This window comes from Amblyraja radiata, chromosome 2 (genome assembly GCF_010909765.2).
Source record: "Amblyraja radiata isolate CabotCenter1 chromosome 2, sAmbRad1.1.pri, whole genome shotgun sequence".
Taxonomy (NCBI): Eukaryota; Metazoa; Chordata; class Chondrichthyes; order Rajiformes; family Rajidae; genus Amblyraja; species Amblyraja radiata.
In genome coordinates this window covers 63677009-63694853 of record NC_045957.1, presented here as the reverse complement: position 1 = coordinate 63694853, position 17845 = coordinate 63677009, and the positions used below count along the sequence as shown (strand labels likewise).

General features: G+C 44.7%; 1 protein-coding gene across 1 annotated transcript in view; it reads right to left on the bottom strand.

Moving 5' to 3' along the window:
• The window catches only part of c2h7orf31 (chromosome 2 C7orf31 homolog), a 48447-nt gene extending 31090 nt beyond the window's left edge, over positions 1–17357 (bottom strand). Inside the window, exons 1-3 of the mRNA XM_033047828.1 lie at positions 17101–17357; positions 6161–6340; positions 4417–4488 (exon numbers count right to left, since the gene is read on the bottom strand). Coding sequence (XP_032903719.1) covers positions 4417–4488; positions 6161–6340; positions 17101–17246 — 398 coding nt within the window. The 5' untranslated portion in view covers positions 17247–17357. The remainder of the gene's footprint in view (positions 1–4416; positions 4489–6160; positions 6341–17100) is intronic.
• Positions 17358–17845: the final 488 nt, after the last annotated feature.

Genomic DNA, 17845 nt, shown 5'->3' with positions numbered 1-17845 from the left:
TATAAAAACCTATCGAATAGTGAAAGGCCTGGATAGAATGGATGTGGAAAGAATGTTTCCACGAGTGAGAGAGTCCAGGACCAGAGGGCATAGCCTCAGCACAAAAGGACATACCTTTAGAAAGGTGATAAGGATGAATTTCTTTATCAGAGGGGGGTGAATCTGTGGAATGTATTGCCACAGACAGCTGTAGAAGCCAAATCATTAGGTATTTTTAATGCGGAGATTGACAGCTTCTTGATTAGGGTGTCAAAGGTTATGGGGAGAAGCCAGGAGAATGGGATAGAGAGGGAAAGGTAAATCAGCTACGATTGAATGGCGTTGACTCGATGGGCCAAATGGCCTAATTTTGCTCCTATGACATAAACTTAAGAATCCTGATGAAGAGTCTTCAAAACTATATTCACTGTCCATTTCCACCCACAGATGCTGCCTGACCCATTGTGTTCCTTCAGCTGTTCACTTCTTGCTGTTGTTAGCAATGTTGCTTGTGGAATAAATACAGGCCCAGGCAACAGACAGCCAACATTGAAATATTAGGTATTTCATTAGAATCCTGCTGCACTCAAAAATGCGACCAGTCCTGCTTCATGTCAGGGGTGAGGGAAATACATAGATAAGGAAGTGTAAGGTGAGAACAGGACAAAGGGAATGGAGACCTAGGAAAATGTAGATTAGATCATTGTTAGCTGGGAGAGGAGGGATTGACAAATTGGGAGTATGAAGATTGAGTTGAAGGGGAAAAATTACAAAAGATTCTCAAATTAATGGGAAGGAAAACTAGAGAAGGAACAACAGAGTAAGGTCAGGGCCAAATGCGAGCGGTGCGAGGGGGAATTGAATACGGAGGTCAAAGTGCTGTATGTGAATGAGCGAAGTATAAGGATTAAAGTGGACAAGCTAGAGGCTCAGTTAGAAACTGGCAAGTATGATGTTGTGGGAATTACTGAGACATGGCTGCAAGAGGGCCAGGGCTGGGAACTGAATATTCAAGGGTATACGTCCTATTGAAAAGACAGACAGGTGGGCAGAGGGGGTGGGGTTGCCCTGTTGGTGGTTTACGTGTGCTAGGTGAGGTCAGAATTGCAATTATCAGGATATTTTAGTGAGTAATCTGGTACCAAGTTTGACTCGAGGGAGGAAGTGGAACACAAAGCAGGCAGTACAAGAAACAAAAACAGCTCTGAGGCATAGACATTATTGAGAGGGTGCAGCAAGGGAAAGGTTGGCTAGGGCTCAGCACAGGGAAACCAGTGTGGAATAAGGCAGTTCCAACAGAGAGGAGTAAATTAGTTGTTGAGAAAGCATGTCATCAGGTTAAACTGGGACAGTGGATAAATTGGCAAAGTGTAGAAAAGAGGAGGTTTAGCTGGAGGAGCCTGTGGATGGAGGCATGGAGGCGAATCATATGTTTTCTTATAGAGGCTATTTATGATGTGCTACCATCACCGCAGAACCTCAAACAGAGGGGAGGTGAGGACCCGGCATGTCCCGTGTTCAGAGGTGGCAACGTTGAGGCATATTTTGTCAGGATGAAAGACTAGTTTTTCTCAGGGTCGGTATATTTTGCGGCATAACCAGGTCTGGAAGCGTATAGTCGGAACAATTGAGAGGAGGACAGCACAAGTGAATTCAGTAAGCATCAGGACTGAGAGTGTAGCTATTCATTTTGTCCATGAAGGAGAGAGAGGTAGAGGAGGAAAGTTTTCAGACTGGTATGAGTTAGGCCAGCTAAGGGGAGCCAATGATTGGGAGATTTGGGAGGAAAGCTTGTTGTTCCGCAGGAAATAATTAGTACTAGTTTGAGGCCTGATATAGTATTATGGTCAATCAGTCAGCAGATTATTTTATTGATAAACACAAAAAGCTGGAGTAACTCTGCGGGACAGGCAGCATCTCTGGAGATGTGTTGTAATATTTTATAGCACTGACGATGCCTTGGGAGAACTTAGTGGATGAGGCTTATAAAAAGGAAAAGGCTGAGATATGTAGATGTAGATTTGGCAGCAGAAATTGAGCAGTGAGGATGGAGAGCAAGAGTACGTCCGGTAGAGGTGGGTTATAGAGGTTTCATAACGCGATCGACCACATTGATATTTGGAGAGCTAGGAATTCACGGACAGAGTTTGCGTCAGGTCATAAAGGAGATGTCAGAGTCAGCAGAGCAAGGCAGTAGGTGGATTTGGTGGAGAAGGAATAGTGTCAGTTGGGGGAGAAAGGAAATTTATAACATGCGGTATGTGTATTTCTTTGTAAGTGTATTCTGTGTAAATGTTTCCCGGTTATATGCAAGGTTGATATGTGTGGCATTACAAGTTTACTGATGGGTTAGGATAAGTGGAAGACAAGATGCGAGTGTTTAGCATTTGTTTGAGTGAATTAATCGTCTGTAGTTTCCTTTATTTAGTAGAAACTGGTAGCATAGGTGGTCCAGAAGGTCCAGACCCAAGACACCATCTGTCCATTTCCATCCATGGATGAGGCTTGATCTGCTCAGTTCCTCCAACAGTTTTTGTTTTTTGCTCAAATTTACAACATCTGCAGCCGTTGTGTCCCTTTACCTTACTTATCACATTCCAGCACTGGGAGAATGCCACCCCGCTCATCATCCAGTGACGAGTGGAGTTCCGCAGGGGTCGGTGCTGGGGCCGCTGCTCTTCACCTTGTATATTAATGATTTGGACGAGGGGACTGAAGGCTTTGTGGCCAAGTTTGCGGATTATATGAAAATAGGTGGAAGGGCAGGTTTTGCAGTAGAATATGGACAGGTTGGGAGAGTGGGCAGAGGAGTGGCAGAAGGAATATAGTGTAGCAAAGTGTGGAGCCATGCATTTTGGTAGTAGGATTAAAGGGGTAGACTTATTTCTAAATGGGGAGAGGATCCAGATATCGGAGGTGCAAAGAGAATTGGGAGTGCTAGTGCAGGGTTCCCAAAAAGTTAATCTGCAAGTTGAATCGGCAGTAAAGAAAGCAAACTTTATTACGGCATGAACTATGGCATTTATTTCAAGAGGGCTTGTATACAAAAACAGGGATGTAATGCTGAGGCTCTATAAGACGCTAGAAAGGCCGCATTTGGACTATAGTGAGCAATTTTGGGCACCATATCTGAGGAAGGATGTGCTGACTGGAGAGGGTCCAGAAAAAGAGAATGATCCCAGGAATGAGTAGTTTAACCTATGATGAGCGTCGGCAATGGGCCTGTACTCGCTGGAGTTGAGAAGAATGAGGGGGAAGCTCATTGAAACAACGTCGTGGCTATCCCTCGAGGTCAAGGATGATGGTCTACGTTCCGTTTTTATGGACTCTCAGGTTGCTTATGAGTCCTATCCTGGCTTTGAAAGTTCTTCGGCATCAGGACAGGTAAATCCAGATTGCAGATCAGGCTTTGGTTGTTGCTGCCTATCTTTCCGTTTTCTTCTCTTTTCTTCTAATTCTGCGCATCTGTTGGCTTTGAAGGTCGCTGTTCCTTCTTAGATAATGGTTTGCTGAAGTTTCCTGTCCTTGGCATTGATTTCCCAATTGTTGATGTCAATTTCACATGTTTTCATTCTGGCTTTTAAGACGTCTTTGAATCTCCTCTTCTGTCCGCCTCTTTTACGTTTGCCCTCTTTAAGATGGGAGTAAAAGGTTTACTTTGGTAGACGCTTGTATTCCTTCTGAATAACATGACCAACCCATGTTAGTTGGTTCTTGATGACGAAGGCTTCGATGCTTGATGTTTTTACAGAATAGTGAAAGGCTTAGAGTGGATTTTTCAACTAGTGCGAGAGTCTAGGACTAGAGGTCATAGCCTCAGAATTAAAGAATGTTCTTTTAGTAAGGAGATGTGGAGACATTTCTTTAGTCAGAAGATGGTGAATCTGTGGAATTAGTTGCCACAGAAGGCTGTGCAGGCCAAGTCTGTGGATATTTTTAAGGCAGAGATAGATAGATTATTGATTAGTACAGGTGTCAGAGGTTATGGGGAGAAGGCAGGGGAATGGGGTTAGGAGATCAGCCATGATTGAAAGGCAGCGTAGACTTGATGGGCCAAATGGCCTAAATCTACTCTAATCACATGACATGATCATCCTCCAGCAGCTATCTCCACCTTCATCCTCCTCTTCCCACACCTGGTGCATTGCCTCTTTTTGGTGGCCTCCATCTATCAACCACTTTCTCTATCTCCCAGCTCCACTCCAACCCTCACCCTCCCCTACCCTGGCTCCATCTGCTTATCATTCTTCATCTATCCTCGGCCCACCATAATCTCTGGCTCCTGCCTAACCCCTACCTCTCATCTCCCCTCTCAGTCCTGATGCAAGGTTTTGACCAAAAAATGTTTACAATTTCATCCCACAGATTTTGTTAAATTTGCTGAGTTTCTCCCAGCAGTTTGTTTGTTATTTTATGGAGTAAATCAGTGAAACTTACAGCTGATCAGTGGGGCGAAGTTGACTCCTCTTCAGCTGGGTGATATCATAATATTGGTCAATGGCAACATCACTACAAAAATACAAAGAGGGAATTAGTAGATGCTTCAACATGTCCGAAAGTCTCCTAATAATTGCCAAAAATAATTATTAAACAGGTTGCAGAAAACTACCAAATAATTGAACATTATATATATAGGAGCTCCAACAACAATGGCTTTTCTCAGACTGTAGATGTGCAGGGATTAACATATTGTGTGCAAGGTTTAAACGCCAAATGGTGGGTCCTCACCATATTTATTGACCTTTAGCTCTTTAAGTAATGCAACGCTCTTTCCTACCAAAGAAAGTGTGAACAGGAAATCATTTATCCCTATTAAAGTCCATGTTTGTATTCCCTGTAGTGAAAGCTGTCATGCCCAAGTGTTTCCCTGAAAACAGAATTTCCAAATCTGTCAGCTAATTTTGATGTCACTTAAAATGGATTTTTGCAGCAGAGGAGATATGTTGTTATTTAATTATTATTCATAAACCTTACAGAGGACATTCCAAAGATGCAAACAGGGTATCTAGATTAAGGATTAAATGCACATAGTCAACATTATATGAAGTAACAAAAACTCATTCTATTTAAAGTAATAATAAATGACAGCAACAAATGTAATTAATTCCATGTGAATAAAGAAACGTAAAAACTTGCACAACTCAAACCGCAAACCACCTGTCATTAATGAATGACTATTTAACCGTGGAAAGAGAAAGGAAAATTCCATAGGGGAAGTTGTGTCTAGAGATCTCCAACGTTTAGCAGGGAGTTCAATTGGGACGCTGCCAAAGGTTCTCAACCAGGGTACATTTGGTTGCACTTTGAACTAGAACATCTAGCATAGACCTGCACATCTCTCATTCCATATTCAGGATTAGTCTGAGTTTCAGCCTCACACCTAGAAGATCCTTCCAAATAGTTGAAGTCTATAAATGCAAGGGAAGAATGATATTTTGACCTTCCCGCTACACATTTTAAAAAACTGTTCCAAAATACTTGCTAGTGGAATCATTTGTAAATATTTAAAGCCACGTTTTGAAGAGTTGCAAGAACGTCCTCAATGGAGCTTGTTCACAAATTTAAACACACACTTCTTGAAGGATTGCGTGAATCCATGCCCCTATTTGCCATACCCATCCCAAGGATCACACACACTTCTGAACCACCATAAATTGACACTGCTCATCAATTCAAATTTCAGACAAAGGGAACACACCCTTGAGTCCTCCACATATATAGCCATCCACAACCTACAAATCTCCATCGCACCACAAAAGGAACAGATGTCAACATTACAATTGATAAAGCATTAATTTCTCATCCTTAACTTTTGCCCTTCGCACATAGAGAGAAAAAACTTAGATTAGAGGAGCATGGAGTGCTGTTAAACAACCAGGCTTCACATGAAAATAACCAATCACATTGGTAATTGCCTTAAATATTAGTTATGATCCATGCTTCTTACTTGGGCACAAAACACTGATAAACCTTTCCAATGCCACGGCCTTTGCTAAATCCTGTATTTGAAATGATCTACGTTCAAACCACAAATGGATTCATGCTTAATGTTGTCTTCTTCACTGAGTACAACACATCTATTGTCGATGCCACAACTTTCACCTCACCAGAGCTGCATTCAAATAGGTTCTCAAAAGATATTATGAGATTTTATTAATCAAAACAACAATAAAACACAAACCCAGGAAGAGGGTGTCCACCATAACCAAAATGTTGGTGTCCCTTTTCCATGAATGTGGCATGCCCATCCTTTTGTCTGTGACCGTCAGGTAGATTCAGGATTTTAACTCCTCCATATTCCCTCTCAGTGCCCCAAGGAGTCCGGGGAATCTTTGGAGCGTTTTCCAAATATTGAGCATATCTGTAACAAAGGAGAACATTTTATGTGTTAAATAGGGTGGCCAACTGTTCCGTATTAACCGGGACATCCCATATATTGGGCTAAATTGGTTTGTACCATAGGGACAACCCTTGTCCCATATTTGACTGCTACTACTCGGGTGAAGGGGACTGTCGGGATGGAGCACTGCCTCTGGCCCCGCCTCACCTATCCTGACGCAGTGCAGCCCATAGAGTGCAGCAGCAGCGCCTCACCCGTGACCCCGTCGGTCGACAGCCCAACCTTCAGGACCTTCGCTTACCGCCGACACCACCACCCCTCCTTCTCATGGCCGATCATCGGTTCATGAGTTGGATGGGGTGCCGGACTTTGCGTGCACCCCCGGCCAAAACACCTCAGCTGGTCTGCCGGCTGGGCTTTGTGTGCAATCCAGCACCTGGGACAACTCATCATTCACCCAGCCACGACCGAGTCAGTCAATGAATTGCCGTCGGGAATTTGTCCCTTATTTTGACCTTTTGTCACTTATTTGGGAGTGAGAAAGTTGGCAACTCTAGTGTTAAATGATGTAAGGCCACATTTATTTAAGCAAAGACAATCAAGGGTACATTGTTTTATCATCTTTTCCCAAAGGAATAATGGATGATTAACCATTATAGGCTGAAAATGTATAATTTTTAAAGTGCTCAGACTGATGACTTAAAATGCATGCTTAATAAAAGGCTTTAAACTGTCATTATCCTTTGAACCTTTTTTTTAATGAAACAAGGCACAATATTAGTATGAATGTTATAATTTGGCTTTTTATTCATTTAAAATGGGTTTAGTAGTTTGGTTAGCAATTTCAAATTTGTTTGTTAACCATTCTAGTCACCATGAGAGCATATCGTTGGTGAAAGATCACCACCATCTAGTGGGCACTATAAGGTATAACATTTACTCAGATTCTCAGTATTATGAAGGAATTCATTTCCACCGGATCAGCTTTCATTATAAAAGAATTTGGCACGGACCCGTGTTTTGATGGAATAAAATGAGTTGTGACAGGATGACAACAAAGTCAAAGCGAGGATAAATAAAATCTTGCCTCTTGTGCTGCAGAAATCCAAAGGCCCTAATCTAGACTGGCAGTTCAATAAATATTTGGACTTGTCTATACAGGGTGCATTTTCAAAATACACTGCTATCCCAACATTTGCAAGTGTGATAAATGACAAGAAAGATTTAAACAGGATAAAGTTAATCTGATGGAATGGATGGACATCAGACAAATAGAATTTTACAAAGTGACGCAAGCTGATGTATTTTGGAAGGCCAAGGGAAATCATTATAATATAGAGAAATATAAAGTGAAAAATACTATGAGCACAAATCACCAAGTTGGTTAAACGTATTGATTTATAACAAGTATCTGTGATCTTGGATTTGACACGGAGTTTATGTTTAATATGTATAAACACAGTTGACACCAATCTTTCCTTTAATGTCAGAAGGCAAAGAAGATTGTGATCGACTTTGGTATACATTGACGACACTGAAGTAGAAATAATTGAAAATTTCAACTTCCTAGGGATAAATATCACCAGTCTGAGACCGGCCATATCAAAGCAATAGCCAAGAAAGCCCACTTCCTTAGAATACTTAGGAAGTTTAACATGTTCCCAACAACTCTCACCAACTTCGACAGGTATGCTGTGGAAACCATTTTATCGGGATGTATCACAGCATGGTTCGGGAACAGCCCCATCCAAGACCAGAAGAAATTGCAGAGAGTTGTGGATGTAGCCCAGATCCATCTCGCAAACCAACCTTCCTTCCATCAGTTCCATCTACACTTCACCCCTCAGCAGCACCAACCAGCATAATCAAGGAAGAGCCTCACCCTGGTCACTCCCTCTTCTCCCCTCTCTCATCAAGCAAGAGGAACAGAAGTGTGAAAACACATACCTCCAGATTCAGGGACAGTTTCTTCCCAGTTGCTATTTTTAAGAACCCTATCTAGCTCTCTCTTGAAAGCATCCAGAGAACCTGCCTCCACCACCCTCTGAGGCAGAGAATTCCACAGACTCACCACTCTCTGTGAGAAAAAGTGTTTCCTCGTCTCCGTTCTAAATGGCTTACTCCTTATTCTTAAACTGTGGCCCCTGCTTCTGGACTCCCCCGACATCGGGAACATGTTTCCTGCCTCTAGCGTGTCCAAGCCCTTAACAATCTTTTATGTTTCATGTTTCATATAAATCATGTCTGACGAATCTTATAGAATTTTTCGAGGATGTAACTAGTAGAGTGGATAAGGGAGAACCAGTGGATGTGTTATATCTGGACTTTCAGAAGGCTTTCGACAAGGTCCCACATAAGAGATTAGTATACAAACTTAAAGCACACGGTATTGGGGGTTCAGTATTGATGTGGATAGAGAACTGGCTGGCAGACAGGAAGCAAAGAGTAAACGGGTCCTTTTCACAATGGCAGGCAGTGACTAGTGGGGTACCGCAAGGCTCAGTGCTGGGACCCCAGCTATTTACAATATATATTAATGATTTGGACGAGGGAATTGAATGCAACATCTCCAAGTTTGCATATGCCACGAAGCTGGGGGGCAGTGTTAGCTGTGAGGAGGATGCTAGGAGGCTGCAAGGTGACTTGATAGGCTGGGTGAGTGGGCAAATGCATGGCAGATGCAGTATAATGTGGATAAATGTGAGGTTATCCACTTTGGTGGCAAAAACAGGAAAGTAGGTTATTATCTGAATGGTGGCCGATTAGGAAAAGGGGCGATGCAACGAGACCTGGGTGTCATGGTACACCAGTCATTGAAAGAAGGCATGCAGGTGCAGCAGGCAGTGAAGAAAGCGAATGGTATGTTAGCATTCATAGCAAAAGGATTTGAGTATAGGAGCAGGGAGGTTCTACTGCAGTTGTACAGGGTCTTGGTGAGACCACACCTGGAGTATAGGGGGGTTGCACATAAGGTCACTGGGTCATAGGGCTTGACACACAGAGGCACTCAATCCATCTGGAGGACATCCGTCACTTCCGGTATATGTTATTAATGCAAGAAATGCGTACTTTCCTACCTGTTAAAAAACGCCAAAATGTTGAATTTTATGCTGAAAAAAATTGTGGAAGTCGGGGTAAGTGTGAGAGACATGTACCCAACTTTAGAATTCCAAAAGTGAAGCGAAATGAAGGTAAAGAGAAGCAGAGCTGAAGGGACAACAGCAGCTAAAGTGCTTGGTAAACATTGGCTGTGCAGATATCATAATTGAAAATATTGGGAATTATTGTGTTCAAGAAGGAACTGCAGATGCTGGAAGATCGAAGGTACACAAAAATGCTGGAGAAACTCAGCGGGTGCAGCAGCATCTATGGAGCGAAGGAAATAGGCGACGTTTCGGGCCGAAACCCTTCTTCAGACTGATAGGGGGTGGGGGGGGGGGGAAGGAAGGAAAAAGGGAGGAGGAGGAGCCTGAGGGCGGGGGGATGGGAGGAGACAGCTCGAGGGTTAAGGAAGGGAAGGAGACAGCAAGGGCTAGCAAAACTGGGAGAATTCAACGTTCATGCCATCGGGACGCAAACAACCCAGGCGGAATATGAGGTGCTGTTCCTCCAACTTCCGCTGTTGCTCACTCTGGCAATGGAGGAGACCCAGGACAGAGAGGTCGGATTGGGAATGGGAGGGGGAGTTGAAGTGCTGAGCCACCGGGAGGTCAGGTAGGTTCTTGCGGACCGAGCGGAGGTATTCGGCGAAACGATCGCCCAACCTCCGCTTAGTCTCCCCGATGTAAATCAGCTAACATCTAGAGCAGCGGATGCAGTAGATGAGGTTGGAGGAGATGCAGGTGAACCTTTGTCGCACCTGGAACGACTGCTTGGGTCCTTGAATGGAGTCGAGGGAGGAGGTGAAGGGACAGGTGTTGCATTTCTTGCAGTTGCAACGGAAAGTGCCCGGGGAGGGGGTGGTACGGGAGGGAAGGGAAGAATTGACAAGGGAGTTGCGGAGGGAGCGGTCTTTGCGGAAGGCAGACATAGGGGGAGATGGGAAGATGTGGCGAGTGGTGGGGTCACGTTGGAGGTGGCGGAAATGGCGGAGGATTACGAGTTGTATTTGCCGGTTGGTGGGGTGAAAGGTGAGGACTAGGGGGACTCTGCCCTTGTTGCGAGTGCAGGGATGGGGAGAGAGAGCAGTGTTGCGGGGTATGGATAAGACCCTGGTGCGAGCCTCATCTATGGTGGCGGAGGGGAATCCCCGTTCCGTGAAGAACGAGGACATTTCCGATGCCCTGGTGTGGAACGTCTCATCCTGGGAGCAGATGCGGCGTAGGCGGAGGAATTGGGAGTAGGGGATGGAGTCTTTACAGGGGGCAGGGTGGGAAGACGTGTAGTCCAGCTTATTATTATAGAATTATTGTGTTTGCTCACTGCATTTCATCAACAGTAAGGCATTATTTGTGTTTTTTCTTGATTCCTTTGGTATCTAAAAAGTCTCAGAAGTGATCAATCTGGCTGTAAATCTTTCTTCAGATGCGTTTTCATCTTGTATGTAAAAACACACTTGAGAACCATGGGCGATTTAAAAAATTTAGCCAGATTGATCACTTCTGAAACTTTTTAGATGCCAAGGAAATCAAGAAAAAACACAAATAATGCCTTAGTTGATGAAATGCAGTGAGCAAACGGCCAATGTTCGCTAAGCAGTCTGTCTGTTGTTGTCCCTTCAGCTCTCACTTCTATCTACCGTCATTTCTCCTCACTTTTGGAATTCTGAAGTAGGATAAATGTCTCACACGCTTATCCCGATTTCCATAATTATTTGCAGCGCAAAAATTGACAATTTCGGCGGGTTTTAACGGGCCCGCTACGCTGGAAACAATGGTAAGTGCCTACCTGCAGTACATCGCGTGTAATCCATTTGGAGTAGCGTAGCAACAGTACGGGTCATGGGTCGTGACCCGACTGCCATGAAACCTCCCTATTGCGTACAGTTTTTGTCTCCTAATCTGAGGAAAGACATTCTTGCCATAGAGGGAGTACAGAGAAGGTTCACCAGACTTATTCCTGGGATGTCAGGACTTTCATATGAAGAAAGACTGGATAGACTCGGCTTGTACTCGCTAGAATTTAGAAGATTGAGGGGGGATCTTATAGAAACTTACAAAATTCTTAAGGGGTTGGACAGGCTAGATGCAGGAAGATTGTTCCCAATGTTGGGGAAGTCCAGAACAAGGGGTCACAGTTTAAGGATAAGGGGGAAATCTTTTAGGACCGAGATGAGAAAAACATTTTTCACACAGAGAGTGGTGAATCTCGAACTCTCTGCCACAGAAGGTAGCCAGTTCATTGGCTATATTTAAGAGGGAGTTAGATGTGGTCCTTGTGGCTAAAGGGATCAGGGGGTATGGAGAGAAGGCAGGTACAGGATACTGGGTTGGATGATCAGCCATGATCATATTGAATGGCAGTGCAGGCTCGAAGGGCCGAATGGCCTACTCCTGCACCTATTTTCTATGTCTATGTTTCAATGAGAACACCTCTCATCCTTGTAAAGTCCAGAGTGTACAAGCCCAGCTGCTCCATTCTCTTAGCATATGACAGTCCCGCCATCCCGGGAATTAACCTTGTAAACCTATGCTGCACTCCCTCAATAGCAAGAATGTCCTTCCTCAAATTAGGGGACCAAAACTGCACACAATACTCCAGGTGTGGGCTCACTAGGACTCTGTACAACTGCAGGACCTCTTTGCTGCTATATTCGATTCCCCTTGTTATAAAGGCCAACATGCCATTCACTTTCTTCACTACCTGCTGTACCTGCATACTTACGTTCATAGACTGATGAACAAGGACCCCCAGATCCAATTGTACTTCCCCTTTTCCCAACTTGACCCATTGTTTGCAGTCATGCATAGGTTCAGATGATCCCCAGAATCTAACATCTACATTGCATGAAGCAGTCTGATTTGTTACCCAAGGTATTCATGTGTGCTCTGTGATGAAGTAGAAGGTTAAGTTGGGGGGATGCTGCAGGGTAAGGTGCATTAGGTAGGTGTGGACAACACCCTTCTTCAAAGTTCATGTTATTAAAATTACTTTGCACTGAACTCCACTAAACGCCCATGTTCTTCAAAAATATATGCATGCAATTTGTAAAATTATGAACCACAAGATAAATAACTCGGGTGTCAGAAGTTAGTACCGTGAGCAAATTTGGGCCCCATATCTGAGGAAGGGTATGCTGGCTCTGGAGAGGGTCCAGAGGTGGTTTACAAGAATGATTCCAGGAATGAGTGGGTTAGCATATGATGAGTGTTTGACTGGGCTTCTACTCGCTGGAGTTTAGAAGGTTGAGGGGGGGGACCTCATTGAAACTTACAAAATAATGAAAGGCACAGATAGAGTGGATGTGGAAAGGATGGTGGGAGTCTAGGACCAGAGGTCTCAGGATTTAAGGGTACTCTTTTAGAAAGGAGGTGAGGAGGAACATCTTAGTCTGAGGGACTCATTGCCAGAGGGCTGTAGAAGCCAAGTCAGTGGATATTTTTGGCAGAGAGAGACAAATACTTGATTAGAACGAGTGTCAAGGGTTATGGGGAGAAGGCAGGAAAATGGGATTAGGAGGCAGAGATCAGCCATTGTTGAATGGCGGAGTACACTCGATGGGCCGAATGGCCTAATTCTACTATAACTTGTGAAATTGCATAATTTATATGCTGGATTTTAGTTCTTAATCAAGATGAATATAAAGTTAAACATTCAATTGAACAACTGGCATTTCATCCCTGCAGTCTATTCACTCAGCCTCTGCTTGACTATATTAATTGTCCCCAGTACAATAGGTATTAACTTTAATCCCATTAGATGGCAAAATCTTTTATGCTATTCATGAATCATTCATTCATCTGGATTACCTTTCTCCACAGGTTACCATGGTGCAAAGAAAAAACAAAACATTTGACATAATGGTAGATAAACAATACTTCACCTGCACCTCCTCCAACCTCTTCTATTGCATCCGCTGCTCTAGATGTCAGCTGATCTATATCGGTGAGACCAAGCATGAGCTTGGCGATCGTTTCGCTGAACACCTCCGCTCGGTCCGCAATAACCAACCTGACCTCCCAGTGGCTCAGCACTTCAACCCCCTCCAATTCCATATCCGACCTCTCTGTCCTGGGCCTCCTCCACGGCCAAAGTGAGCAACACTGGAAATTGGAGGAACAGCACCTCATTGGGGAGTCTGCATCCTGGTGGAATTGATTTCTCACAATTCTGTTAACCATTGCTGTCTCCTCCCCTTCCTACCTCAGCCCTCGGGCTCCTCCTCCTCCTTTCTTCTCCCCGCCACCACCTATCAGTCTGAAGAAGGGTTTCGGCCTGAAACGTTGCCTATCTCCTTCGCTCCATAGATGCTGCTGCACCCGCTGAGTTTCTCCAGCATTTTTGTGTACCTTCGATTTTCCAGCATCTGCAGTTCCTTCTTAAACACTAAAATATCTCTTGTTAACACTATCCTGAAATCAATAAACATAATAATAAGGGACTATTGAATCTGCGTGACAGAATAAAATGATGGCTCCTGGTGTTGCTTCCTTTACATCGGCAAGACTAGGCGACTGTTTTGCCAACCACTTTTGCTCGCGGTCCATCAATGCCTGCTGGAGTTCAAAGTTGGTAAACATTTTTAACTCCTCTTCCTATTCCCATACCGACTATTTCGTCCTCAACATCCTCAATTGTCAGAGTGAGGCCACGTGCAAACTGGAAGAACAGCATCACATATGGGTGGCTACCTTGGGTAGCTAACACCCCACTGAATTTTCAATTTCAAGTAATACAGCCCCTAGCCCCCTTCCCACCCCATACACATTTCTCCCACCAACACAGCCACGGTGCTTCTTTCCCCTTCTTGATGCACCAATTTTCCATCCCCAAATCCCACATTTGCCTTTTACACCCCCCTCTCCTCCATGCCCTTCCACCTATATCACTTCCTCTGGCTTTAGATTTCACTCCTCCTCTTTCTATCTCCTTTTTACCTGTTGTCTTTGTCATTTGCTCCACCCATCTGCCATTAGGTCCCTCCCTGAACTGTATCCACCCATCACTTCCCAGCATTAGTTCCAGCCTCCCTTTCCTTACGCAAGTTTCATCCTTACTCCAGTCAGTCAGTGGAAAAAGGAGACACAAAATGCTGGAGTAACTCAGAGGGCCAGGCAGCATTTCTGGAGTGAAGGAATGAGATGTTCCAGAGATGCTGCCTGTTCTATTGAGTTGTTCCAGCATATTTGTGTCTACCTTCGATTTATGCCATCATCTGCAGTTCTTTCCACAGTCTGTAAAAGGGTTTAGATCTGAAACCTTATCTGTCCATTTCCTCCACAGTTGCTGCCTACTCTGTCGAGTTCCTCTATCACTTTATTTTGCTTGGGAATCTCGATAGATCTGATTGGATGTTGAACATTCAATATTTTGTTTCTGCATTTTTTCAAGCATTCTGTTGTTGAGTTGTATTACTGGGCAGGTTATCAAAGTAAATAACCCAGAGAGAGTAGATTCAGTGTTGAAAGTAAAAAATAGTATTAGCTAACTGTTTCATAAACCTGTTGCATTGTTGTAAATACCACCTCACTAGTTCACTCGTATCCTTCAGATGAGGACATAGTGACTGCACTCAACCACGGTTGAAGATGTCCCCAATAAGGCATGGTGTTCAGTACATTCTCAGTCTGGTGTAAGGATGCTCTTTACAATATTAATGACCAGTCTGTAGTTGAGTGCCTCTCTGAATCTTCACCGCAGAAGTCCACGTCTCAAGTCTGAGATTAAGAGTGCCAACTTCTGGCAAAATAATTTCATTTTTCTGTGGATCCTTGGCCCATAAAGCTGGGTTCATGGCCCAAAGATTCAACAGTAATGCCAAAGGATACTATTACCACTGCTGGATTGAGCTCAAGTACCTGCAATTAAGTGTAAAAGATGATATGCTTCCAGTTCATTCACTTACTTCCTATACAACTTGATCAAGAGTTTCCTCATCAAAACCTGTAGACCAAATGAGAAAGCCAACTGGAAGGTTCATCTGATGGTATAGCCATTGAGGAGTAACCATCTAAAGCCTCACTAGGGTGTGAGTGCTCTTTGATTATGTTGGCTGTTTTCCTGAGGCAGTGTTAATTGATGAGGTGGATGGGACAAAGAATGGTTGTGCGATGGACTGGGAAATGTCCACAACATCTTGCCGTTTTGGCTAGAGCAGTTGTCTTTGCAATTTGTGGTGCATCCAGGTGAAAGGCTTTATATTGCGCATCTAGTGGAAATTGGTAAAAGTTGTTGGAAACATGTTGAATGTTGATGGCCTTCTGAGGAAGCAGATGGATTTGTGTGCTTTTTTGGTCATGGTGTCAATGTAGTTGGACCTGAACAAATTGATGTTGATATTTACACCTAGGTACTTGGGGTTCAGTCTGCCTAAACCTACATGTTCTCCTGGTTGCTCAACACTTTAGAGGAGAAATTACAGTAGATAGAAGCGAGAGCTGAAGGGACAACAACAGCCAAAGTGTTTGGCGAACATTGGCCGTTTGCTCACTGCATTTCATCAACAGTAAGGCATTATTTGTGTTTCTTCTTGATTCCTTTGGCATCTAAAAAGTTTCAGAAGTGATAAATCTGGCTTTAAAATCCCCCATGGTTCTCAAGTGGGTTTCTACATACAAAGAAAACCACCTCTGAAGCAAAATTTACAGCCAGTTTTATCACTTCTGAGACTTTTTAGATACCAAAGGAATCAAGAAAAAACACAAATAATGCCTTACTGTTTGTGAAATGCAGCAAGCAAACGCGACCATTCCCAATATTTTCAATCTCGATATCTGCACGGCCAATGTTCGCCAAGCACTTTAGCTGTTGTTGTCCCTTCAACTCTCGCTTCTCTTTACCTTCATTTCGCTTCATTTTGGGAATTCTGAAGTTGGGTACATGTCTCTCACCCTTAACGCGACTTCCACAATTTTTTACAGCGCAAAAATTCAACAATTTGGCGGTTTTTAACAGGTAGGAAAGTACGCGTTTCGTGTATTAACAACATATACCGGAAGCTGCGATGTCTTCCAGATGGATTGAGTGGCTCCGTGCGTCATGCCCTATGACCCAGTGACCTTACGTGCAACCCCCCTATACCCAAAGACGTGCAGGTTGATAGCCAGAGTTGACCACTGCAAATTGCTCTTGAATGGGTGGGTTGTAGAATCTGCGTGGAACTGATGGGATGCGAACAGAAAGGTCACAAATTGAAGGACTGGGAAAGAGTCACCGCGAGTGGGCGTGGATTCGATAGACCAAATGGCAGAAGGAAACAGCTACTCTGGAAATCCTTCCTCAAATCCTTCCTCTCCCCTTCTTCACTACAATGGTAAATGTCTATAGAACATGGCTATTGCACAAAACCCGAGACCATCCATTCCCTGACCCGCCAAATTGCTCCAGCACTTTGAGTTTTGTTCAATTGTCATGTGCCAACCGCTTGTACTGATTTTGGGCCACTTCTAACTATCCCCTAACTTCTAACTGGTAAGTGATAAGCTTACCATCGTTTCCAGATCCCGCTCCACGGGGCATTGTGGAGCACGTTTTCTCTACGAGAGAAGGTATATATTGTGTTGACAAAACAGACATCGTTTTGCAACGACTGGTTATTGGTTATTAGCAGTGAGGGGCGGCTGACCGCATCCCACATTTCCCTTCCCACTGCTAGATGTGGACCGGGAGCAGCCTCATCTCACCTGGCGGCAGACACAGTGGGTCGCTGGGGAGTCTGCATCGGCGTGATCTGGTCACTGGACTGGAAGGTGGGAGGCAGGGTCCGGAACCCCTCAACCTCTCGGTAATAGTGGAACGGGTCTTCGGACGCCATCCCAGCGGTCGCCATGGCGAGAGTTCGGGCTAGGTTTGCGAGAGTAAATGTCAGAAGGATTCACCTGAAGGGGAGACTCTGGCGGATGGGAAACACCGCGGCCGCGGCCCGCCCGCCTCTAGCAAGGAAACGGGAGCCGCCCCGCACCTGGCATTGGCCAATGTTGGGATGACGGCGGCCAGGACAATGAGGCGCGGCCACACACTCAATAATCGACGGCGGCGGGAGCTGCACTCCGGCTGCTTGTGTCCACTACACCACGTCCTGCTTGTGCCCATCACACCACCTCCTGCTTGTGCCCATTACACCACCTCCAACACCACCTCCTGCTCGTGTCCACTACACCACCCCCTGCATGTGTCCACTACACCACGTCCTGCATGTGTCCACTACACCACCTGCTGCTTGTGTCCACTACACCACCTGCTGCTTGTGTCCACTACACCACCTCCTGCTTGTGCCCATTACACCACCTCCAACACCACCTCCTGCTCGTGTCCATCACACCACCTCCTGCTCGTGTCCACCACACCACCTCCTGCTTGTGCCCATTACACCACCTCCTGTATGTGTCCATCACACCACCTGCTCGTGTCCACTACACCACCTCCTGC